This window comes from Anarhichas minor, unplaced genomic scaffold (assembly GCF_050575085.1).
Source record: "Anarhichas minor isolate MPS153535 unplaced genomic scaffold, ASM5057508v1 ptg000014l, whole genome shotgun sequence".
NCBI classification, from domain to species: Eukaryota; Metazoa; Chordata; class Actinopteri; order Perciformes; family Anarhichadidae; genus Anarhichas; species Anarhichas minor.
This window is the reverse complement of record NW_027466460.1, coordinates 10,979,445-11,005,578: the sequence shown is the minus strand read 5'-3', so window position 1 is coordinate 11,005,578 and position 26,134 is coordinate 10,979,445. Positions and strand designations below refer to the sequence as shown.

The window sequence follows — 26,134 nt, the reverse complement described above, 5'->3', positions numbered from 1 at the left end:
CATCTTATCACGCATCACTGTCCACCCCCCCCCCCCCCCCCCCCCACACGCACGCACACACACTCTGGTCCTCGGTAAACGGCATTTCCCGGAGATGGCTACCCCCGCTGCAGGTCGAGATGACCCGGATGCTTCGCCGATGGACGAGCCGGGGACGAACCATCCCGAACCAGCGTGTCTGGAGGCACAGAAATGGATAGAGGTAAGTGAAGGAGTGACCGCTCAGGGAGGCTCGGAGAGAGAGGGGGGGAGGGGGGGGGGGGGCTACTGCTGCACCGCAGCGGGGACAGAAACGCACCACACTGGGGGATAAAAATACCCACAGCACCGGTGCGTCGTCACCTGTTTGTAGGGACGATGCAGTGTCCGCTTACCGTGTGGGACAACGGCTCTGCGGCGCGTGGTCGAACATATGTCCCAAAAGTTTTAACACATGTGTGTCTCTTGGTGTTATTTAAAACACACACGGGAGCACGGTGGGGACTTTAAACACCGACCAAAACATACATGTAATCCTCTCAAAGTAGCCATTCCCGTTAGATTAGTATCAATGTTTTTATTTTGACTTGCTATAAAGGTGTGACGCCCCCTTCTTCGTGCGCGAGTGGATTCCGGTTGCCATGGTATTAACGCATGAGATGCTGTAACCAGTAGGCCCCTACCGGCCGTTGATCGCATCGGATGAGATTATCGTTTGCGGTTTGCTGCATCGCTCCCACCATCATCTGCTCGGATAAAAACGCCTCTCTCTATAAGCCTGAGTGGTGAATCACCATTCTTTTTGCCCGTGGAGCTGCGTTATGACCTATTTTTCGCATGTCCCCGATTTAGCTTATAGCTATACCTGCCAACAACAATCTCAGATTTGGGAAACAAACCAAAGGCTTGGATGTACAACACGATTATACTTTAATGTGAAAGTTTTGGCTTTAACTTCACACCTTGGCTGTGTTTTCACAGGACTCCCACAAGCCGGTCTACTACACCCTGTGGTAGATGGAGAAGAAGAAGTTAGATAATAGATCTGTTATTTGACAAATGTGAAAGTCATTGCTAGACTGTAAAAACCCAGTCCTGACATACAATTATAATACAACGCAGAGATATAATGCTTATTTGCATTGTTATAGAAGTAGTAAGATGACAGACAGGCTAAGACATGCAAAACAGAACAAATGTGCAAAACAGATATAAGATTGCTTATTTAAACAGATCTGTTAATTGCTCTGAATCAGATGAAACATGCATCCAAACAGTATTAAAGATTCTATACTGTTTATAACGGTGGTTATCAACCGGGGTAAGGACACAAGGGGTTGACAAATACATTAGACTTATTAAGAGGACAGAAAAGCAAAGCTTGATAGTTTAACCTCTTTAGGCCTCTAAAAAAATATTTGATCACAAGGAATTAAACAGGTTTGGGCTGAACTGGTCCCAACCAGTAGGAGAGGGGTGGCAACTAAAGATTGTTTTCTTTTATTTATCGGTCTGTCAAAGTTGAATATTTTGCCATCTTTCCTCCATGACTACTTTCAGAATTCCAGAGGCCACAGAGGTCGATCATTCGTTTCCCATCCACCCACTTTAGATCTGTCAAGTGTCCCAAATACAGTGCACGGAAATCTAAATTATCAGCATTTATGAAAAAAGACTTTTCTGTCTGTGGAGAGTATTGGCCTATATTTGCTTTAGAGATATGCACAGATACTCTTCCACCAAACTTGCACAGTTGCCCCTTCAATGAATGATGTCTCTTACTCTCATCATAATTGCGCCCTCAATCACAAGAAAGGATGACAAAAGATGGCGTATATATTCCAGTTCGAAGGATTAAGTTATCAGCTAGGCTTTTAGTAATTCTCACACGTCTCCAAAAAATAGAGCACCTTTAACCTTTAAAGTGCCGTGTTGTATTCAGCATACTATTTCACTAATTGATGGTTAGAACGTTTTATACTGGCACCAATACGGTGCTTGAGTTTGGTGTCCGCTATAAACACGTTATCACAAATTTCACTCCAAACACCAGATAAATAACATTACAACCATCTTTTTTGCAAAAGTGTTTTTACAGAATGCAGTTTTTCCTCCCCGTTGATACAAACATTTACAAGAAACAAATATAGCTAGAGGTAAAAACAAAAGCTAGCTTGACTCTTAATTTAATGTTCTGTTTCTCTGAAACACAACATACTCAAATCTACTTTTGCACCTGTGGATTACTCAAACGTATCATTCAGTACCGTTGTCTTTGGTACATCCAAGCATTCAAACACAATGATTGTTTTTTGAGAACTACAAAAATGGCTTCAACTTACAATTATTGACACGTTTTGATACTGAACGCAATGGACACATTGTGGTCTGTACTTAAAAACATACTACGTAACATCAGCAGTGTAGTCTCGGGTTAATGCTGGCCTCTAAGTCTTAATCTCTCCTGCGGTGTCTTTGCTCGCTGTCCCTCTTGCTTTGTCGTCTTCCTGTCTCCTAATTCTCCAGTTATTTTCAGGCCGTCCAGGCTGACTCTATTTCTAGTGTTGTATGTATGTGCTCTCACAGGTGGGGATGATTCAGGGTATACCATACTGCACTACGCTCCATGTAGCATTTTCAGCCTGCGTATGTGTGTTGCCATGTCTGTAAGAGTATGCAAAGCGTATGCACACACACACACACACACACACACACACACACACACACACACACATGTCAATCAGCGATATGCATGATACTGCTCACACGCTCCTCAGACACGCCCCGGTTGGGTGACACTGGTCACTATGGGAACATAACATGGGCAGGCTCTCAGGTGTCACTGTTTCCAGGGGGAGGACGGGGGGGCAGTAAAGCAGTAGGCTATATATCACCCCGTGACCCCAGCAGGAAATACGACTGGCACAGACAAGACCTTTTCTATCTGTTTAAAAACGAGACAAGGCGGGAATAGACCGTCTCAAAGCTGATGCGCACCATCGACTGTGCTTTACACCTGTTGGATGTGACGTTGAGCAGTTTAAAGTTGCACAGGCTTAGAGAAACACAAAGTTAACTTTAGGGACAGCAATTAACCTCTGCTGCCACCGGCATACAGTACATAGCAAGAGTTAGGCGTCTGTCACGCAGGGAATAAATGGAAGAATGTGTGTGTTTGTGTGTGTGTGTGTGCCAGATGTCACAGCTGTCTGTCCGAGGCAGATTAACTGCAATGGTCTCAGACAGCCAGCTGTGTCTGAGAGCAGGGATTCATGGGATTTTCCATGCATCGAATACTGTATGAAAGACTGTGAGGTAATGATGACACAGACTTGCTGTTGACAGAGACGTCTTTCATGCCTCAATGTTTTTTTTTGTGAAGCCAGAATAGTCGCAGACATCTCAACGTGTTTTGTAAAGCATCAGCATGCTGCATCATGCTACATGATGGATTGGCTCTGATTAGCATCGAGCAGAATTTTCAAGCAGCATTAGTTTGTGTTGTTTCAACTTTGACTGAGTACTAAACTGTACCCTATTTAGGATGCAATGTACCCTGAAGTGCACAGAAACAGTCAAATCATTTCCTTAATTTTGTACTTTATACTTCAATTTACTTGAATTGCACAAAAGAAAAAAGGTAAAATACAGATTTAATAACTAACAGCTTCAAGTATGTTGAATAAGTATGACTACAGTTCTATGTACAGTGCAGAGTGAAATACAAAGGCATATTAAAAATGTCAGTTTAAAATATCATTTGTTTGCCACATTTTATATTTAATTGAATTAAAAGTACTACATGCAGTGATTACGCTATGATAACGCCTAATCGTTACCATAAATTAACTTGTAGTATGCTTTTACCACTAATTTGTTTTACTATGATAAAGATATGTAGTACAGTAAGTGTGCTTGGATTACACGGAGGTGTTTTTGTTCCTCGTATTGAACAAATATCAATTTTCAGCAGTTGAAGAGATGTTTGCTAGTGTTGAGTCACTGGTTAGTTACTTTGATCCAGATTAAACTCATCCTCCATCTGGATTATGACTTTAAATCTCTCTCTTTCTCTTTCAGTTTTTTTTCCTCTTTAGTGTCTTCTCCTCTTCTCTGCATGTCACGTTAGTCCATTAGTGCCTACAGCACAGGATCACGTTATAGAAAGGCTAATGCTTCTGCAGCACCGCAAATAAAAACAGTCTGTGCATCACACTGGGGCTCTAACCCTCAACATCTCCATCAACTGGCTTTACTGGAAGTAAAGTACATTCAGCCCTAGTTTCTGCCTCCCGTGCATCAACACCACAGAACCAAAGCATCTGCTTTAGGTCATTAAACAACACTTTGTTTCTTTTCCAAGAGTCCTCAAACCATTTGTACTGTCTGCTTCACAGATGAAAGGATCTTTCATTTGTTTCCCAAGTTGCAACTTTTATTTCTGAATCCAAACAAAGACGATATATGACCTCGCTAAATTTGTACGATGTAAACCAAAAGTTGTATTGACAGACATGTTTGTCTGTGACTGCTTTCTGTTATTTTATATTTTCATACAAAATAAACATCTATATTTTTCTGAGGTTCCTGTGTATTACAAAACCAGAAAAGAGATTATTTCTGGCCTGTGTTTCTTCAGAAACATGTGAAAGGTATTTTTTTATCCAAAGTATATCTTAAGAACAGCAGCTATTGTCAAACACTCTATTTATCATCTATTTATATATGCTCATCTCTGTGACTCCAATGATTATGGTAACACATGAGAGCCACAAACCTAGGGTCAACTCAGGAGACCTAACTGTCCCATGATGAACATAAACAACAAACTGTCAGCAGCATGGCCCCATGTTATTATTACCAACATTCTGTCTCATCGCTTTAATGCGTTACAGCAACAAATTAGACCTCTAACTTGATGTAATGCACATTTCTCTCCTCTCCTACTTTCTGTTTTTCTAGCCTCTCATTCTTTCCATGTTTTTAAAGTTGTTAAAACTGTAAAAATGAAGTAAATGGTACTTTAGCCTACTTCTGCTTCTCCTCTGCCCCCCCCCCCCCCCCCCCACACACAGTCCCAGCTCAGGCTTTAAATGGTAGCTGCTGCTGCCGTTCACCCACACAGAGCAGAGCAATCCACCATGGGGACAGAGAGGAAGCGAGGGAGGCTCGAATTACCGTTGCTGGCGTTGAAATACCCCCAAGGCCTTTCTTTGGCTGTGTTTTTGTGGCAGACGTGGATGCTCACTTAACACACATACAAGCTGTGTGTCTCTTTCTTACAGTAACACACACAATCGTTTGTCCTCTGCTTACATTTTCTAGACCTTTTCATCCAAAACATCAGTCGCTGTGTCTAATTACTGTGTTTCAGTTTCAGCATTTTACACATAACCAATCGTTAACCACCTCCACCCCCACCCACTGTCTGTGTCCTGCATCCCACACTCTCACACACACTACCTACATGAAACACAAACACATTTGTCCTGCTGTCACTCGATGCAGTACTCTCTTTTACCCGTCAATTATGCATGACCATGCTGTAAATGTTTCAAAGACCTGGAGTCAAACCTTGATAAACATGACATATGCCAACAGCTGTGTGTGTGTGTGTGTGTGTGTGTGTGTGTGTGTGAGAGCGACAACAGAATGGGAAAATAAAAAGAAGACAATGGGAAACATCTGGTCATCACTTACATAACGATAAAACAATAGGCTATTTTCATAGCTGCAGATGCACTTTGTGTGTGTGTGTGTGTGTGTGTGTGTGTTCCTATCATGCATGTGGTACACGTGCATCAGAACTGTACATGGATAAATGGAAATGAATCATGCATATCACTAGAAATAAAGACGAGACAAAGACTAATAAAGCAAAGAAGCAAAAGGACTCAAGTATTTTGCCATCAAAGTAACCTCATATTATTATTTTGGTCAGTTGCAGACACATTCTGTCATATTGGCTCAGAGTAAATGTAGGTTATGTGAATGTAGAAGAGCATGCAGTATACAGTACATGAGCAGTAGAGACGGAGAGAGTGTTTGCCTGCAGTTAACAGTTTTGGTGCTAACTATAATCCATGCTAATCTGGATTAGAAATCCAAAGAGTCAAATCTCTCTTTTCTTCCATTCACCTTTGGCTGCTGGTTACACAACCGCTCTATAAATCAGTGCGTGTGTGTGTGTGGGTTGGTGTTGCGTTAGTGTGTCAATGTTAGCTTCCTCCTCCTCTCCTGCCTCTTCAGGATAGGCTGCAAACTGGAGTCCAGGTCGGAGGATTGAGGTTATCGTTTGATCGGGCTACGACCGTGTGCATCCAAATCAGGGAAACTGGAATGAGGGCACAGAGCAGTGTGTCAGTGGCTTGGCGTCACTCTAATTTGGTTTCTACTGAAGCAAAAAATGTTGGGGGATGGGTGAACCGGGCAGCAGCAGGTTCCTCTGTCAGGGACACAGTGGGGCACATTTCAACAGACTTCAATCACTTTTATACTTGATATGTATCTGTCAATTATAGCGATCGCATTAGGGCTGCAAATAATACCTATTTTCACTGTTGATTAATATATTGATTATTTTTTAATGACTTTACTCCTCCTTTAAACTCACAAATGTCAGGAAGCAGGGACCCCATAAGAAGTACCAGAAGCCCAAAACACATCTTCAAAATGCCAAAATATTTTATTTACAATGTTACAAAACAGAGAGGAATAGCAAATCTTTACATTTGAGAAGCTGGAACCAGAGAATATCTTGCATTTATGTGGGATAAATGACTTAAATGATAAATGAATTGTCAATAATTATAATTAATTAATAAATCAAATAATTTATTTTGTAATATCGATATCTGCACAATACTAATCTTTTTATTTTCTGTCATTGTCAATAAGAAAATGCATTTTCTGCTTCCACCATCTCAATGTGAGAATTTGATACTTTATATCGTTGAAAATTGAATATCTTTAGATTTTGGACTGTTGGTTGGACAAAACAAGCAAATTGAAGACATCACCCTGGGTTCTAGAAACTTGACGGGAACATTTTTTTTCACAATTTATTGATTAATCAGAAAATAACCAACAGATGAATCTGTTATTAAAACATAACATTTACATCTGTCTCTTCCTGTCCTCCAGGCTGTTACGGGGAAGAGCTTTGGCGACAAGGACTTCCGCAGCGGATTGGAGAACGGCATCCTGTTATGCGAGTAAGCCCCTGACATCACCCCCACTCGGTTTTTGATGTCTGAAGTCGCAACAACATACATAACCTCCTCTAAGACTCAATAAATCTCTGCTTCTCCCCTCCTCCACTCAGGCTGCTGAGTGCAATCAAACCAGGGCTGGTCAAAAAGATCAACAGACTGCCTACCCCCATCGCTGGACTGGTAAGAAGACACTCTCCAGTGTGACATTAGTCCTTGTAAACCAGCCGCTTCATCAAAGTGATAAACTCTGACTGTCTGTGGTCCCCTGCTGTCTGTCTTGTAGGACAACCTGTCAGTCTTCCTGCGGGGCTGTGAGGAGTTGGGCCTGAAGAGCTCCCAGCTGTTTGACCCCGGGGACTTGCAAGACACTTCCATACGAGCTAACCTCAAGTAAATAGGCTCGTGTGGCTTTTTTGTCCTGTTTATGTACATTTGAATGTAGTTCTCACGACAGTAACACACCTCTCTCTCATCAGGGACTCTGACTGCAACCGCAAAATAAAAAATGTGAGCAATTATTGTCCTTTCATTTAATTACCTTGCTTCATCTTCGATGCCAGTATGTTAGCATTTATGAATATACATGAAACCCCTGAATCTGTGTCTCTCAGGTGCTGAACACTGTGTTCTGGCTTGGGAAGGCTGCCAGCGGCTGCGCATCCTACAGCGGCCCTACTCTCAACCTCAAGGAGTTTGAAGGGCTTCTTGCTCACATGAAGGTGGTGAGTGAACACGGTGAAGAGGACGGGGGAGGAGAGGGACACACAGAAAGACAGATAGCAGCGTGGAGGAGGTGCAGGGGGTGCATTTGTTAGTTTCCTGTTTTTGTTGGGGGGGGGCAGGAGAGACACAGGACACAAACACATTTTTGTTTGTGTTACACCACAGCTACTCCTATTTCAGGGAGAGACCAAAAAGAGAAACACGATATAAGAGTTGAGAAAGAAGAGTGGCTCTGCACATTTTATCTATTTGATCAATTGGAAGTCTATTAAAATAACAAGACCACCTGGCTTCTTCCTTTTGCTCCTTTGCTCCTTTCCAATCAATTTCTCAAACCATGTTTTTTCTCGTAAGTGAGCTTATTTATGCATTTTCCCTACTTTTTCCCGATATTTTCCTGATGCCTGATGTGTGTTTTTGTGTGTGTTTGCAGGAGAGTGAGGAAGGAGGCGACAGTTCACAGAAGCGCAGCGTTAGGGACAGCGGATACGACTGCTGGGACTCCGAGAGGAGTGATTCTCTGTCTCCACCGCGACACACTCGCGACAACTCCCTAGACAGGTGAGAGACATCTGTCAAGACGCACACACCAGGGCTATTTCACATTTGCTGATGAGAGGTTAAATACAGCTGTTGACATTTACTACATTTTAGAAACTCAATTCCAAACCATTGATAGAAAACCCTCATGTGATTTTACAATGTTGAACAGTAATATGTTTTTAAAAATAAATCTGTTTCCTTTTGTTTCTGACAGTCTGGACTCCTTTGGCTCTCGCTCACAGCACAGCCCTTCTCCTGATGTGGTGAATCGAGGCAACGGCGATGGTTTGTTCTGATAAATGTCTCTTAAGTAGGAAAAGTAAAAAATAAAAGAGAGCCAGGCTAGCTGTTTCTCCGTGCCTCCAGTCACTATGCTAAGCTAAGCTAGCCCCGTGATCTGTGTACAAACATGAGAATTTAAAGCAGCAAAACATAACCCACTCACTCATCCATAAATAGCCTGACTGCTGTTCTCTAACATGTTGGGGTTTTAACCTTGGTATGTTATGACCAGTCAGGCGGGCTGTGGACAGCAGCTGAACGTCTCAGACACTGTGTGTGTGTGTGTGTGTGTGTGTGTGTGTGTGTGGGTGCCCCAGATGCAGCAGCTGTTGGTCTGAGTAGCAATCACTACAGATTTGGACCTGGGAAACACAGGCTGAGGTCAACATCCTGCCTGTCGTATGTCTGTCTGTATGTGTGTGTTTGAGGGTGAGTGTCACAGGCATCCTGTTTGTGTCTTTTATGCTGACAGTATAATATTTGTGCAGCAGGGTGACAAGAAAAACGCTATTCCAGAGCCAGGAATAGACTTATTCCCCACATTCCCAGGAGGCCACAGAGAAAGTCTGCTGCCTTACCAACTAATGTTTATTACCCAACAACGAAGAAAGACACGGGATTCTGTCTCGCTGTGTGTTTGCAGAATACTTCATAGATGTATGCACAATAACCTTGTAACAGATGGTAAGAGAAGAAGTGATCAATGTTCCTCAATGACTGCCAATATAATAATGAGAGACACATAACTACATTGTCAGTCTTTTCAAAGTTAATATGGTGGTAGAAGGGCTGCCCCATGGACAAATACAGAGCTGATTTCGCCGTTTGGTGTCACTGTAAATGCCTAAAAAGCTGTAAAAAGTGTCTAGAAATGTCATGTCCCATTTAATTTCAGTGTTTTTGCCCTTACTGACATGGAGCAAATTGGGAATAGCATTGGAGATATTATGAACAAAATGGAGCTAATATGTCTTGAATATCGTTCGGCATTTACAGAAGTTATTATGCAAGGCCCAATTAAAATAATTCCTGACATACTTTCTAACCTTCTTCCCTCTCTTCACTTCTCTATTATGCTCCATTGCTCTCTGCCCAGGGCGAGGCAGCGACTCGGAGGCCGATGCTTCTGGCAGGAGGCCAGATGTGCGGAAGGATGACATGTTGGCCAGACGGACTGCCAGCAGTGAATCAAGAATCTCCATTCCCTTTAACCAGTTTCTTCCCAACCGAACCAACGCCAGCTCCTACATCCCGACTCCACGACGAAAACCACATACGGAGGAAGGAGAGCAGCGCAGGTAATGGACCAACAAATCAGTGCTTTAAATAACTCCGATGCAAATTATGCATTTTATACCCATGTTACTTAGTGCTGCAATGGAAAAAATCCACAAATTGAGCTGAAGGAAAAGGTAAATCACACAAAACACCCAAACTTCCTCATCCCTAATCTTTCCCTGCCATTACACACCGTTCCCCAGTCACCCTCAAGCCCCTTCAGAGCAGTTCAAGAGAACCGGACTTCACCACAAAACTCCCAAGACTGTCACTTGGGCACCTGAGAATAATGGGGAAAAACTAACACACGAAGAGGAGGCTGTGACTCAGGAAGTGTTGGAGCAGAAGAAGCTGCAGAAGGTGGAGAAGGCAGGAGTCAAAGTTCTGCCTGCTGCCATTCGCTTCAGCAGGTCAGAGAGGAGGGGCATGAGAGCCGCCGCCGCTGCTGTGGTTTGACAGTTGTGGTCGTGTTCACTAACGGATCATGACGATGGTAATTTTTGTTTGTGGGTTTTCTTTACCTGATGCTCCATTCACACTAGTGCTGAGGTTTGACTTTTGGTTTGTGTAGCTATCTGGTTGAAGCAATCTGGCTTATTAATGAGTGTGTTTGCAGATCTGACTAACTGCTCGCTACTGTGCTGTGTTTAACGTACGGCTGAGGTTCGTTTAAATCATTTCAGTCATTAATATTTCAATAGAGGTTTCGATGGCCATAAATTACTTCCAAGTTGGTGTGGTATTTTCTTGATGTAACGGGACCATGCCATATTACAATATTTGTGGACGCATGTCAAATCCGAACTCCGCATGTTGCTACGTTGCTACGAACGATGGATCTTTGATAACCTCTGACATTACCTTGCCGCCCCATCTCGTCTCCAACCCCAGCCCTCCGACACTGGAGGAACAGGAAGTGAGGTCACCATCCCCAAACATCATCCTTCGCTGCGAAAATTACTTTTTGAGCTCTCAGAAATCTGCGTGGGACTCCTCCTCTGATGTGGAAGAGGAGGCAGAGGTGCGGAAAGTTCCAGATGTTCGTAAAGACGACCTGGCATCCAGACGAGCCCATCGCAGCCCCGTTGCTCCCATGGTGCATCAGTTTGTCCCTTCACCTGTTTGTAGCAGCAAAGACCGAGAGCGCTGGGAAGGCATTCGACGAGCCTCGCAGCAAACACTGCAGGAGAAGGAGATCAGGTTAGCCAGTGGTTGTTTGCGTGTGTCGCCGTTTTTCTTCCATTTTCTCTCAAACTTACTGCTAAATATTCTCTCCCATTCTCCTACTTTTATTGTTCTCTTTGGGTGTTGTGGTCACTTGTGGTTTGACGTGTGCTTGCTTCACCTTGATGTGACATCTGTGCCGTGTGATGCCACTGTACTGGCGCTGTGAATGGACAGTGAGAAAGAAGCAGTCCCTGACATCATTACACGCAGAGACAACCCTTTCTTAAACTCCGCCCCTCGCCATGAGGAAGAGGAGGAAGAGGGAGAAGAGGGGAAGGTTAAGGCGACGCCTAATAAGATGAAGGATGACTTGGCTCGTAGGAGGGCTCAGAGTAAGCCCCTCCCTCAAAGGGACCGACCAGTGAGCTTGGTTTCTGCCTCCATGAGCCAGGCAGATATGCAGAAGTGGGAAAGACTCAAGATGACTGAACCCAGGTGCCCAACACACTCTCTCTGTTTCAGCACACATGCAGTACAGTGCACTGAAATGCAGCTGTATGTCAAGTGTGTGGTTTCAAAATGACTTGAGAGAATGTGCAGTGTGTGTGCTTCTAGTCTGAGTTCCAGTCTTAAGCAGATCATTGCAGGCAGAAGAGAATCTTTATGAAATAACGACCCAAATGGCGTTCACTAAATATTTTTCAAGCCTTAACAAACAGTGGTTGAATATATGGGGAATTCGGTACCTTATTTGGAATGTCATTTGGGTTGAATCCTCTCTAAACCGCTACAATTTACAAGTGTCATCACGCTATCTGTGTCACCTATTTTAAAGTCAAATATCACCGCACCCACAGTGGCTTATTTAGTAACATAACGTTGTTTGTACGGACAAAAAAGACAGATATTATGTGTTGATTAGCGAATCAGAGGTGCTGGTAGGCAGAGTCAAGCTAGCTGTTTCCTTATTTCCAGTCTTTGTGCTAAGCTAAGCTAACTGGCTTTAGACATGACATCGGTCCTCTCATCTAACTCTCAGAGAGAGAGAAGATAATTGCTCTCCCCAAAATGTTAACCAATTACTTTAAGTCATTTATTAAGCAAAAAGGCCCAATGATCTTAAATAATGAGAGTTTGCTACTTCTTTATGTTTTCTATCATCATTCTTAGAAACTATTTGGGTTCTAGACTGTTGTTCAGTCAGAACAATAGAAGATGTCATTTCCCACTGTTCTTTTTACACTTTATACAAAATGATGGATTCAATCAGTAATCCAAAAAATGATCTACAGGTTATTCATTTTTAATCCATAATGTGAATAAACGTCCATTAGTCGTGCAGACTTCAAAGTATATCAAGTTTACTTTAGAGAGATTTAAGGTCAAGCCACTTAAGTAGAATATTTATTTATTCATTTCATCAGTTTCAGCGCTGTTTGTCTCTGGTATCCTTTTGTAAGCACCTATATGTCCCCTTAGGTTTAGCTCTTCCTTTCTCTTTTGCTCCCCATGTTCTCATCTGCTTGTTTATTCTCCTCACTATTGTGCACTTCAGGCCTCTTCAGTCTTCTATGACAGGCATTGAAACAGAGCAAGGAATTGGGCTGTGTGTGTGTGTGTGTGTGTGTGTGTGTGTGTGTGTGTGTGTGTGTGTGTGTGTGTGTGTGTGTGTGTGTGTGTGTGTGTGTGTGACCAAAAGAGAGGCAACTGTTGGCTGTGAGCACTGCTTCAGCTTTGTTTTTCGCTCTCTGCGCTGATGTCATTAGATAGGATAAAGAGTTTTTTGTATTCCCAGAGGAGCTGCAGTTACCATGAAAATGTGGCTATAGAGTAGATAAAAAGCTCGGTGTGTGTGTGTTGTGAATGTACGTATGTGTTAAAGGGATTTAACCACACAACCCCATGCATTGTCCTCTTTTGTCCATCCACACTTCCTGTCTGATTCATCATTTCCACCTCATCCTTCCTTTGTCTTCACAGTCTGATCCTCTGTCTCTGGTTGCTCATGATTTACCACCCTCTTTATTTCCCACTGCTCTTTTGCTGGCTGTTGTTGTGTGTTTCTGTGTGCGTGTGTGTGTGTGTGTGTGTGTGCGCCTGTCTTCATTTGTGAGATTGTATCTACAGTGAGGCTAGCCCGGCCCCTGTGTGTCAAGCTTGTCTGGAGAAAAATTATGGGAGTCCTTTCAGCGGATCCGCAAAGGCAGGACGAGGTCACTGCAAAGTTGTGACCTTTGGGGGCGTGACTGAGATCGAGCAGCCAATAGACACAGTCACGTCAAGTGAAGGGGAGGAGACGGAGTTGCTAAGACGACTCCTTTCCAAGGCAACTGTAGCCATGCCTACCATTGGCCTGGGCTCCCAGCTTTCAGAGCGGGAACGCAGGTATGGACGAGGCCAAATACAAGAGACAACTTAGGCTGCCATGGCTTGACTCCAAAGTCTATTGCATTAGTGTGGACTGCATTGAGGAATAAAAAGCTCCCTTTCTGTTCCACAACTAATGAAATGGTTTAATTGAATTGCGTGTCATTGTCGTTTTGTGACATGTTTTGCATTTCAGGCCTATTTGAATGAGTAAATATGGTAGTTTGGATGCACCTCTTTGCATTGTGTTGATTTGCTTGTAGTTTTGATAGGAAACAAAGGCACACACATACACACACACACACACATGCATGCACATGCTGCTGTGACAAGTAGAGCTAGATATATATATTAGGTATGGAGGTTATCGTGTGACTATGATGGTCAAAAAGCTTAAAATGTTATCACAGGTCTTTTTTATTTATTTATTGTTTTGCATGTTTTTTTTCTTTTTTCTAACCTTTATTTGTTTGTTGCAAGAAGGGCTTATAGTTTTCAATTTGTCCTTCTTTACAATCTGTATTCTGTACGCTTGGCCTTCTTTCCTGTATGTTCACGCCTGGATTTTAAGACGATACTATCCATCACTGTTGCTGCAGTTTGAGCTTTATATGGTGCTCTCACAGCCAGGTAGATGGAGCAGACCTCAATCAAACCACACCTCCTTCAGCTGACCTCCCATTCCGCACAGCTGACACCCGCTCTACTGTCGCTGAGCTGGACGCACGCCTGGATCAATATGAACGGAGAAGAGAGGAGGAGGAGGAAGATGATGAGGAAGAGGACAAGAGTCCGGATCCTCAGAAAGATGACATGATGGCGAGGAGGACAGGAGTTTTCCATAAGCAAAGCACCGCTAAAGCGACTTACAACCGTTTCCTGCCTCTGCCCAGCACCAAGCGCTGCACGCAAGGGGAGGACACCACTGACGCTGCTCCGAGGAACAAAAGGGACGTGCAGGCGGACAGGAGCAAGAAACTGAACGTCAGGTGGGCTGAGATTTGTGTGTCTTAACAGTTTGAGAAGGCACTAACACGCTTGGAGTGGCTTGCATCCTCAAAGAGATTCTCCAGCTTGATGTTTAGTCATTTCAACTATAGGAGTTTCTCTCATAGAGTGGAGCAACAGACGCCCAGAGTTCCCATGGAAGCGTCTCAACTTCACCCCGACACAACTGTCATCCGAGCAACGTCTCACGGTGAATTTGAATATGAAGATGATGAGGATGAATATGATGAAAATGAGCCTGCGCCTGACCTGGAGAAGGACGATATGATGGCTCGGAGGACCGGGTCGTTCCAAAAACCAAGTGCGGCCAGAACAAACCAGCCCATCAACCGGTTCCTGCCGGTCCCTGGATCAGTTAAATACAACATCGCCCCAGTGTCTGCAATGAAGCCACTACGCAACAGACCTAAACTCACAGAGAAGATGGCTAGTGAAAGGTATTTCACTGTGTTTGATTGATGAGGAGATTGTGGTGTCGGCCAACTACTGCAACTAACAAAGCATATTTTACTAGCAAAGATGAAGGTTTGATTATGTGTACAAGTGAAATGGCCTGCGGTACTAACACTATTAAGTCTCTGTAGATGAGTTATAGTTGATCCTGACTGTGTTGTTGTTTTGATTCCATGCCAGCATGTTTGAGCGCCTGCAGCTGGACGCTTGATGTGGTTTCATTTATATTATTTGTATATGAAAGAACTGGTTGACTTTGATTTGTTGTTGTGGTCGGATTCTTTGACTTCTGGATCTCATATGGCTTGGCAAAGTTTGTGCTTGGTTTGGACTTATCTGGCCTTCGGGGTTTTGTTGCTGTTGAAGTTTAGCCTTGGCTTTGTTTGGCATGACTTTGGTTGTTTTGGTTCTAGTTCAGTGATCAGCTGTTATCTTTTGTATTTAAAGTGTAAATCACTGCTGAATCACATAGAGACATTTGTATAAGTCATACCAAATGACAAAACCAAAAAACTTCAAGATCATTTTCCGGGTTTTGATATATTCATCTTTCAACGTTTGCTAGACACCAAGACACAAGTTAATAGTGCTGACACAATTGATTTATCAATCATAAGATAATTGATAATAATTGGTTGGTAGGGGAACTCCAGAAATGTAATATTGATCTCACATACAGAATGGGGACTCACACATCTTCATGATCTTCTTTATCTTCATTAAAATGTAGTTCTAGTGACAACAGATCACAGTAAGATCTATCTATGGATTATCTAAACTGACAGTTTCTGTAGAGAGATGCTGCTTTAGAATTTTATACATTTCATTTTTCAAAGTTTTGAGCACAATTCTACTCACCTTCATTGTGTTGTGATGGGGGTAGAACATACTACACATACTGACTCTTTAAGCTCGTTGTGGCTGTGTGTTAGGAAGTGCAACATCGTGAAAACAGATTTCAGCTGCCGACTTCTGTTGTCTGCGATGCGGTCTTGATTTATCCCTTGAGCTGTACTTCCTGGTAATCTTGGCCTTGTCACTGGATTTAACAGCGTCGTTAACGTGGCAGCAGAACCTCAGGCTCCGCTCTCCAAAGCCCCAACCCTCCCTAAGTGTGCAGGGCTGAGGGAGAGGCGGCGGGAGGAGGATGGAAAGCAAGAGGGAGGCATGACAACCCCTAACAGCTCTGTCACAGATGTGACCGAGCCCCTCTCCTCTCCGTCGCTCACCGCTCCATCCCGTCCTGCGACTGCCCGGACTTGTAAAGTGGAGGCAGAGCTGGAAAAACAGAGTGTGGAGGAAAGAGTTGAGGAAAAGGTGGAGGAGAGGAAGAAGGACGTGAACGGGGAGCCACGAAGGCAACCCTTCTGGCTGGATGACGACGATCTACCTCCCATCATGTGAGATGCTCCTTTTGTGTCTTCATCACTCCACCCTCTCAGATTTAGCTCTGCCATTCATCCAGTCTGAAGTGTGACATTAACATGAATGCTGCTGCTGCCCATTGCTTCACTTACTCTTTCCTCTCATTCACTTTATTTTGTTATTGTTTTAGGATGAGTCGGCGAGTTGCTTTTATGTCTGAGGACACTGAGTAAGTCTTTCGGCGCGAACCTGGACGATCTTCTGCATGACAATGATATATACACACACACGGTGCACATTCAATTTCAAGAGTACAGTCCAGTAAAATATGAATATACGCCACACTAACAGTGTGCTCATTGCTGTGCATTGTCACGTCATGACTCATTACTAACTCATTACTTTTAATGTAGTTTTATTTTGCATTATTTTGCTTGTTTTAATTATAATTTATAGTAGTCTTTTATTATAACCTATGAATGTGTTCGCTTAGTTTTGTTTGCTCAATTGCTTGTTTAATTGCTTTGTGATTAGTTTATGGAAACAGTAACATAGTTTTGTTACTGTGTGGAGGTCATTGGTTGCGTCTGAGTATGTATTGCTTTGTAGTGAACAAAGTAAACAATAAATGAATTAAAATGGAATATTTTCTGTTTTCCAGAGTCAAACTGGACAAAGTGAAAATGTTGGGTCCAGTGATTCAGTATTTTTTTCAAGATTATACTGTTTTTTTTTTCTCTCTCTAGGAGCGTGAGCATGAGTGACATACTTAACGAGGAAGAGGTGGAACACTTACCGCCACTGAGCCAATCACGTAATGAGCGAATGCACGAACAGTACAACAACTTTCAGGAAGATGACGACCACTGGCAAAACGTAAGAGACTTATGACATTTAAATTGAGCATGTAGAGTCAATCTACAAAGTATAGAGGAACATATTATGTGCATCTTATTGAAATAACAGCAATACCCTGAATTAACTCTGCCACTATTCGACCCTGTGGACCCGTGACAGGACTTGGCTCGTTGGAAGAATCGGCGTCGCAGCGCGTCACAGGAACTGATCAAGAAAGAGGAAGAGAGGAAGAGGATGGAGAAAAGGATGAAGGAGGAGGGACGTGACGGCAACAAGAGGAAAAGCATTAAGACCTACAAAGAGATCGTGGAGGAGAAGTAAGGATGATATTGAGGCGCTTTGTACTGTTGTATGTGGCTCTTAACATGAGACAGACTTATTTAACGTTGGCCAATTTTAAACCTTGATATGCAACGATACAACATTCAATATCATAAACACGACCTAGATACCAAATACTTTTTGTTCTCTACTTACTTCTCTGTCTAGGGAACGCAGAGAGGTCGAGTTGTGTGACGCCTACAGGAATGCTGCAACTCCGGAGGAGGCCGCCATGGTTTTACAGCGTTACGCTCTTCGCTTCACCATCAGTGACGCAACACTGGACAGTCTAAAACTGCCCAAATCCACTGCAAATCCCAAACAGGACCTTCATCAGGCGGACAAGGAGAACAAAACGGCATCACCTATTAATGAAGCATCACAACCTCCGCTCAAACCAGAACCGCCTGTTATGAAAGACCAGAGGCACACAGAACCGGAGGAGATGGAGACAAATATAATTGCTCATCAAGAGACATCAGTGTCAGTCTCCTCCAGCTCCCCAACAGCTGGCAGCCCCCTCAGCCCGGTCACAAAGTCAGAAAATGTGCCACATCAGTCACTAGAACTGAATGAACCTCAATCCAAACCGACTCCAACCACACAACAAAAACAACCGATTGCAGGAGACGCAAAGCCTCAAACCAAACACACTGACATTGCACATGTGCAGCCTCACACCACACAGCCTGGACACTCACTCCCCTCACCTCCATCTGTATCCAGCAGACCCGTCCCCTTACTGGCAGCCAAGCCCTACTGCCAGCCCAGGAACACACAGTCCGGACACAAACCTGTCAAGGTGAGAATATCGGTCACATCAGTCAGCATCATCTGATACTCACTGTTCCACCTCAACGCCTGACCTCATGCTTACATGAAAGGGGGCGTCTGTTATATGTAAAGACATTTGTTAAGAAGAATGAATCAAAGTGATTGGAGATGATGTGTTCAACAGGAGCTGCAACTGATCCCTTAAACCTCCACTGAGTTAGAGAAGGATATATGTTTTTTCCATGTCTTCAAAATGCCTGTAGTCATAAATATGACATCCATGAGTTTGTGTTATTCTCACTAAATAAGAAAAATGGACTCTCCCTATAATCCTAACTTCTATGCGTTTGTCCCACTCAGATGGACGGGTTGGTGCGAGTGAATGGAGAGGTGACGAAGGATTTATCTGTTTCCACTCCACCTACCGCTGCTCGTCACTCACCACCGGAGGTCAAAGACAATCCCTCAAAGACGACAGAGAGAGACCTTCCCTCACAGCAGACAGTGAAAGACGTTCCCTCACAGCAGACAGTGAAAGACCTTCCCTCACAGCAGACAGTGAAAGACGTTCCCTCACAGCAGACAGTGAAAGACGTTCCCTCACAGCAGAGAGTGAAAGACGTTCCCTCACAGCAGACAGTGAAAGACGTTCCCTCACAGCAGACAGTGAAAGACGTTCCCTCACAGCAGACAGTGAAAGACGTTCCCTCACAGCAGACAGTGAAAGACGTTCCCCCCGAGCAGATTTCGGCCCATCAGGAGACGGTGGTGCAGACGCCGCCTCCACAGACGGAAAGATCGACCTCGTCTTTAGGCTCTGCCATCAGCTCCCTGATTGGAGGCCGAAACTGTACCATCACGACAACTATTGTGACCGAGCTCACACATGTGGAGCCACATCACCCGGACATCCAAATCAATGGACAGGTAATATCACATGTGGCATGTTAACAGACATAAAAACCTGTGTTTCTTCTGGGTTAGTCCATTTATTATACTGTAAATAATGCACGCTTCACATTACTGATGACCAGAAAGCCATACTTTTCAGTTCTTTTCAATATTATGAAGATCACCCTGCAGAAATGTGACATTAGCTTGTGAGAGGAGATCCATCATAGTTACTCTGTGAAAGTTGTGTTTTCGCTGCATGGAAAAAAAGTGTGAATTGTTTTCATGGATGTTCCGCCCTGGTGCATTCAAGTGTTCATGGAAAGTCTTGACACCTTAACATTAGTGTCAGCCGTTCTTCATAGTATTCATGAGCTTTGTTAGTGGAACATGAAACCCAGGGGACAAACAGACATGGGTGCTGTTAAAAAATGATGTTGTGAATTTAGTTACTCTTTTCATTAAATAGATGCAGTTCAGCAGCTGACTCGGGTCTTGGAAGCGCATTCTTTAATGTGCCCATGGGGAAATTTGTCTTCGACCCCGCACTGCAGTATGAAAACAATAAATATAATTCAGACATAAAACATTAAAAAGACATTAAAAACAATCAGAAGAAATTCACATAACCATAAATGGCCATTGCCCAAACCCGAAACCAGTTGTATTTTTTCCTTCCTTAGTTTAAAACTCCAAATTTAAGAACATAAAGAATATTTTGTTGCAGGTCAGTCGTCATCTGGGAACTTTATATTGCCTTAAAGAGGGCAGAAGTTGTAACTCACAGTGGAGAGACATGAGCCTAACCTGAAACACTCTCACGCTGTTCGCAGTGATGGATGTCTTATGTAAAGTTTAGAGTCTCTGCAGGTTGATTTTAATATTGTATTTACATGAACTGAAGCCAGCGACTGCCTGAAGAACAAAAGCGATGGTATATTTTCAACTTTAAACTGGTAAACAAGTGGTCCATTCATTTTTGATAAATATTCAGTTAATGTTTCATTCATTTGGTTGAATAATTTGACTTTCAGGTCAACGGTACTTCTGGGTTATCTGAGAGTCTAGTGGAGGAAAAAAAGGCTCAGCCAGCTTCATCGCCAAACAGCATGCGAGAATATTCTCCCACCGTCACAGGTAAACTTTGTAAATTATAGTATTTGATATAGTATCGCTTACAGCATGTTCTCTGCTGCAAACATTCTGTATCATTTACTTTTACAGTTACTTTTTGTATATTTTTGTTCAGTTTTGTCGTCATTGTTTTTAGCTGTATGTCAATTTCTATCTTTCTGTAAATTGTTCTGTGTGTAAGTACGTTGACAGCAACTTAAAACCGGAGTCAGATTCCCTGTATTTGTGCACATACTTGGCCAATAAGAGTGATTCTTATTCTGATATATTTAGTTTATCTGTGTGTTTGTCTGTTTCTTTCTCTGCCACAGAGGGACTTGAGGAGAGCAGTGTGACTGTGAGTATCTCTCAGCAGCCCCAGCTTGTTTTTCTCTGTTTCTCCTTCATTCTTAGCTTTGACCCTGTCCTGACCCTTCGTCTCCTGTAGTCGCTGTAGTCAGACTTGTCCTCTCACCTTTCCTCTCTTTCTGTCCTTTTGGTCCATGTACATGTGTGTCTGCGTGATTGTCGGGTCGGGTCTGGGTAGATTGAGACCCCCATGTTGAACTTGGCTAAACGTGTTAATCACTGGGTCTGGGACCCCAATGAGGAACGTAAACGCCTGGAAAGTTGGCAACAAGAGCAGGAGCGCCTCCTACAGGTACACTGGTGGAATGGTGTTTATGTGCATGGCACCTTGAATCTTTAGCAGAAAAACCGAAGGCACAGGGTGTACTGGATGTGTATATATATATGTGTGTGTGTATATATATGTGTGTCATATGTGTGTTTTTTGTTGCATTCAGTATTTAACATGCACATTTTTTCTCTGCAGGAGGAATACCAGAGAGAACAGGAGAAGCTGAAGAAGGAGTGGGAGAAAGCACAACTAGAAGTGCAGGAGGAGGAGAGAAAACACAATGAAGAGGTACAATCACACGCAGACTGACAAAATCAAAAGAATCACTCCCTGCTTTTGTATGTCTTTTGTATGTCTTTTTTTTTTTGTACAACTTCCAGGAGAGAAAGATCCTAGAGGAGACTGTAACACCCTTAAATCCAACGGGTTTGTTAAACCAGCAGTCGGGCCAGACGGGGACGACTTCATCAGCTCCAGAAAACAACGGGACAGAACGAGGAAACGTTGCTGAGCAGCAAAACGGCCAAAGAACAGGGAACGAGGATCAGCATGCATCCAAGCTGCATTTCTTCCAGGGTGAGAACACGCCGAAATACACACTGTTATACAGGAGGTGTTCACGTGTGTGTTTGCACAGCTCATTCAATCTCAGTTCAAACATGTAGTCCTCAGAGTTTCTCTTATAAAAGGTTATTTTATGATATATATTCTCAGATTCTACATGTGATGGTGAACCTTTAAAGAAACAAGAACTGTGGAAGACGGCCTCTCTGGATCGCAACCCTCAGCTGAACCAGGCACATATTACTAAAAGGTATGCAATCTGTATTTCAGGATTGTCTCATATTGCTGCATGTTTGTCCTGAATGTATGTGAAGTTGTTGTGACCTTTCTTATATCACATTTAAAAGTAACGCTTTCAAAGGCTGATCAAGTCTTTGGGTCTGAAGTGGCATTTTCTATGTAGCTGGATTCTAGCTAATTCGGTAGCATATAAAGTAATGTATGACGTAACAGTGATTTAAAGCGAAAAATGTATGTAACTTTAAATAGCGGCCTCTGTAGATACAAGTGACAAATATGAGATAATAAACATTTAGCTGCAATGCTAAGCTAATGTTACATCAGCATAAGTGGAGAAGAGTCATTCCTGTAAGTCAGTGAACTGACACAGTAATAAGCATTATAATAACAATATTTACCTAATGTTGACTAATGCTAACATTAGCTACACTAAGCTACTGGTCATACCAGACCAAGAGAGGCTGCAGCCGAGTGTGTTTGATTCAGCAATGGTGCGTTTTATTGATTGTGAATTCAACTTTCCATTTGTATGACGAAGAATGTGTTTTTATCTCTCAGAAGTTACATAGTCTTTAACTAATATGATCCATTAAGTATTGATAGGAACATCATTTTGAATTTTTTATATCAGGGGGAAAAATGTGCGTTTTCAACATTTTTTTTTTTAATGAACCTTGAAAAATATACAAATTTTCAACCTAACAGGCTTTACTTAAGTAAGAATCAACTGACATGTGTTACAAACATGTTTTGGATGTTTTGGATGTGCATATATTTGTTTTTGTTTTTTCACCACAGGTCTGAATCACATGACGCTGTGATAAACAAACAGCAGCCCTCTCCTTCAGCACCTCAGCCTCCCTCACCCAGCAGGTGAGGGAGGCTATACAAACACTCATACACAACTACAAACATGTTTGACAGAAGTTAGGCGTTGTTGTTTAATGGAGTGAAGGCGCTTTAATGTCCATTTTTTTGTGTGTGTGTGTGTTTGTGTGTGTGTGTGTGTGTGTGTGTGTGTGTGTGTGTGTGTGTGTGTGTGTGTGTGTGTGTGTGTGTGTGTGTGTGTGTGTGTGTGTGTGTGTGTGTGTGTGTGTGTGTGTGTGTGTGCGTGTAGATGTGTTAGTGGGAAGAGACTGTGTTCTGGTTGTTCTCAACCACTGGAAAAAGGAGCTGCCATGATCATCGATACACTTGGACTGTTTTTCCACATACAGTGTTTCAAGGTACTGTACTATTCTAGGACACACACAAACAATACTTTATACACATCTTCTAGAAAGGTTTTGAAGATGTACAAAGTTTACTAAAGCATGTGTACATCCCAATTATCTCCAGGGTAGTGTGAATACATACAAAAGATGCAGTCATAATTCTTATTATACGATTCTCATCCTTAGTGTTTGGGAGACACATTTAACCATTTGATAGCCTGTCTAAAACAATCCTTTCTGTGTGTAATGTTGATGGTTAACTGTATGTCTCCTCAGTGTGGAGTGTGTGATGGGCAGCTGGGTGACGCCACTGCTGGGACTGATGTACGAATTCGTAATGGACTGCTGAGCTGTCACGAGTGCTATATTGCATCTCGGGGTGAGAAGACATGCACAAACAGAGACTGACACACGCATATATAGTCATGAGAGCCCCCCATTAACTACATTATTATACTTCTTTATTTTTTAAAGGCGTGTTAGACTTAACCAGCTTCTTACCCCACATTCAAGGGTGTGGCGGGCAAGAAGCTGGTCTTCATAGAGAGGGAGGATTACATAGTGGAAGTAGTAACAGACTGGAATGGATTTTCACATATTTATCATTCATAGTTAAGTACATTTAGCTAAATCACTCATGCTCTCTTGTAAAATTACTTATAAGTATTGCCACTATTCTAAACTTTTTTTAACTATTTAAACTATCTTAACTTTAGACCTTCCTAAAATGGGGTTACGGGCCGAATTGACAACACCATCTCACCTATTTCCTTATTTCAAGGGTTGAATAAAGTGGCTCCAACAAGAATACAATCAGACAAACACAGTTATTGAACAACCTAATTATAAGTTATGAGAGCAGACTTAAACACCTTCCCATGTGTTTGTATGCAGGCAGAGGTCAGCCCACCACACTATGATGACCTGCATTTGAACTGGACCCCCCCCCCCCCCTCTGCTCTCTCCCCTCGCCCCTCACCGATTGCCCTCGTCAGTGATTGGATGGAGAAGAATTGTTTTCTTTTCCTAAAATGCACAAACAGCTTTATGGATTCTACTGAGAGCGAAAACTGGACTAATATGCGGACTGATTGACCATCATCACATGCACATACAGTACAAGTACAGTGTGTGTGTGTTTGTGCTTATTAACTGTACACATGTATACAACTGTACACATTTAACATTTTGAATATGTGTAGCATGGATGTAATCAAGAAATCAGTGTGTTTAAATCTTTGCACACCCATACATGGCACAGTTAAGACGCTAAAATAAGGCTCAGTTCTGTCACAAGCTTAACATATTTCGCTAAAAGCTGAACCACCATCAGTCTCAAAATCTTGATTCATTAACCGCTGCTTCTGCACTGATCACGTGACTGGTTTGGGTTGGATAACCTGAAGTAGCTTGACCATTATAATGCCTTACTCATCGTCATACCTTCTCCTTCTTTTGGGGTTTTGTGTTTACAGTTTTGCATGAAAGAAGAACTTATATAAGTTATTGTGAGTATTGCTCAGATGCAGTAGTGTGAGTTTGACCTATGTCGTTGCTATCTTCTCAACAGCTAAACTTTAACTTTCCTCTTGTATGTTGTACATCATCATCATGATGTTTTTGAATTGTTATGGGAATCTGGCTAACTCACACAAGCTTTTTTTATTTACAATAAATTTTACTGGAATGAGAATGCATGTTATTAATTATATACTTGTTGTTCTTTGGATTTTTAAATATTTTCCCTTTAGGATGTTTTAGCCATTGTTTTTTCTCATAGACTGACTGCATCCGAATCAGTGCCTTATGTAAAGAATGCGAGGGCTAGTGTATGTAGAGGAGTAATTTCACACTCACACGGACCTCTGAGTCTCGGCACGTGTGTGTGTGTGTGTGTGTGTGTGTGTGTGTGTGTGTGTGTGTGTGTGTGTGTGTGTGTGTGTGTGTGTGTGTGTGTGTGTGTGTGTATGAAATCATGCATGTATAGGTATGTAAGCAATGTGTAATTTGACTTGAAGCACAGTTCCATACCAGCAAAAAACATTCAAAATAGATCTCCTAATCACCTGCTGTTCTCTTCCACCCCCTCCCATGAGCTAAACCAATGACACAAAGTGATTTGCTGCTTCCCCGGTTAATTATTCCCCCGTACAAACACAATGTCCTATAATCTCTCCTCGTCTGCCTCTATCACAAGTGTTGCCTCCCCAGAGTCTGAGCTGAATGTCTCTGTCCTTTGTGTGTCGTTGCTTCTATCTGAACACCTGACAGCGTCTTCATCACTCAGAGGACTAGAGCGCTCAGTTCATTGTCTTTTATAGCAAGTGTATGTTTGTCAATAAAATATTTTAAATGGGATTATGTGTCTTTTTTTAAATTAAAATGCACTTTAAGTAAGCATGTTAAGTATACTAGCTGTCCAGAAAAATGTGCATAGATCTACATTTAGACGTGTAGAAAGTATTTAGATCAGTAAGAAATACTCTGTTACATGCAAAAGTACAGAAGTAATTTTAACAAAATGTACTTAAAGTGTAAAAAAGTACTTCAAGAATGGTCTCCGCCCTTGCTATGCATTACTGGGTAAACAGTATTTTAATTTTGTAGCTGATTGAGGGGGAGTCATTTGTAACTATTATATACCAAATGTTGGGTGGTTGAATTTCAAATATATGCTTTTATAAATGTGTCATGTTTTTGACCATAAAAGCTTCTAATGTCTATAGCTGTTTGACACATATGGAGTATAATGTACCTCTGTAAGGTTGTGGAATATTCAGTGGCATTGTAATGAAACACATAACAGTACAGTACTTGGGTAAGTGCACTTCGATTATTTACTTTCCACCATCACAGCCAATTAAACAAGACACAGCTTTGTGATCTGTGTTCCCCAACACTCGTCCATAGAATTGGCTGTAAACAATCGACAATCAACCAATCATGACAATCATGGGGTGAATTACCATAACTCTGTAAAACAAAACTTCAAAATCTCAAATTCTTAATCAATACAAGTTATTCCCAGCAATTGATGCCTAAAATTGTACTTTTCCATGCTTGTTTCTGTATTTGTGTAAAGCAAAAAGTAAAGGATTTCCTTGGATAATAGAGATGGCTTGATGAGGAATCTTATGGGA

At 42.4% G+C, this 26,134-nt stretch overlaps 1 protein-coding gene across 2 annotated transcripts; it reads left to right on the top strand.

Moving 5' to 3' along the window:
• Positions 1-33: 33 nt before the first annotated feature.
• On the top strand, positions 34-25,352 carry limch1a (LIM and calponin homology domains 1a). Of its 2 annotated transcripts, XM_076091438.1 has the most exons (22): positions 34-202; positions 7,123-7,193; positions 7,304-7,373; positions 7,477-7,583; positions 7,670-7,700; positions 7,805-7,915; positions 8,350-8,477; positions 8,674-8,744; positions 9,838-10,039; positions 17,126-17,255; positions 17,397-17,554; positions 17,727-18,360; positions 18,693-19,259; positions 20,258-20,360; positions 20,669-20,694; positions 21,172-21,264; positions 21,357-21,552; positions 21,691-21,790; positions 22,579-22,653; positions 22,898-23,006; positions 23,271-23,373; positions 23,889-25,352. In XM_076091438.1, the coding sequence occupies exons 1-22, from the start codon at positions 95-97 to the stop codon at positions 23,912-23,914; spliced, it is 3,219 nt and encodes a 1,072-aa protein (XP_075947553.1). In that variant the 5' UTR covers positions 34-94; the 3' UTR covers positions 23,915-25,352. The 2 variants fall into 2 exon arrangements, with proteins under 2 accessions (XP_075947553.1, XP_075947554.1); XM_076091439.1 differs by lacking the exon at positions 22,579-22,653.
• Positions 25,353-26,134: the final 782 nt, after the last annotated feature.

Excerpts from the sequence above, each read along its gene's own strand:
- limch1a (XM_076091438.1), top strand. The coding sequence starts at position 95 with ATGGCTACCCCCGCTGCAGGTCGAGATGACCCGGATGCTTCGCCGATG. Across the intron at positions 203-7,122 it reads AGGCACAGAAATGGATAGAG|GCTGTTACGGGGAAGAGCTT; the intron begins GTAAGTGAAGGA and ends CCTGTCCTCCAG. Across the intron at positions 22,654-22,897 it reads CAGCCTCCCTCACCCAGCAG|ATGTGTTAGTGGGAAGAGAC; the intron begins GTGAGGGAGGCT and ends GTGTGCGTGTAG.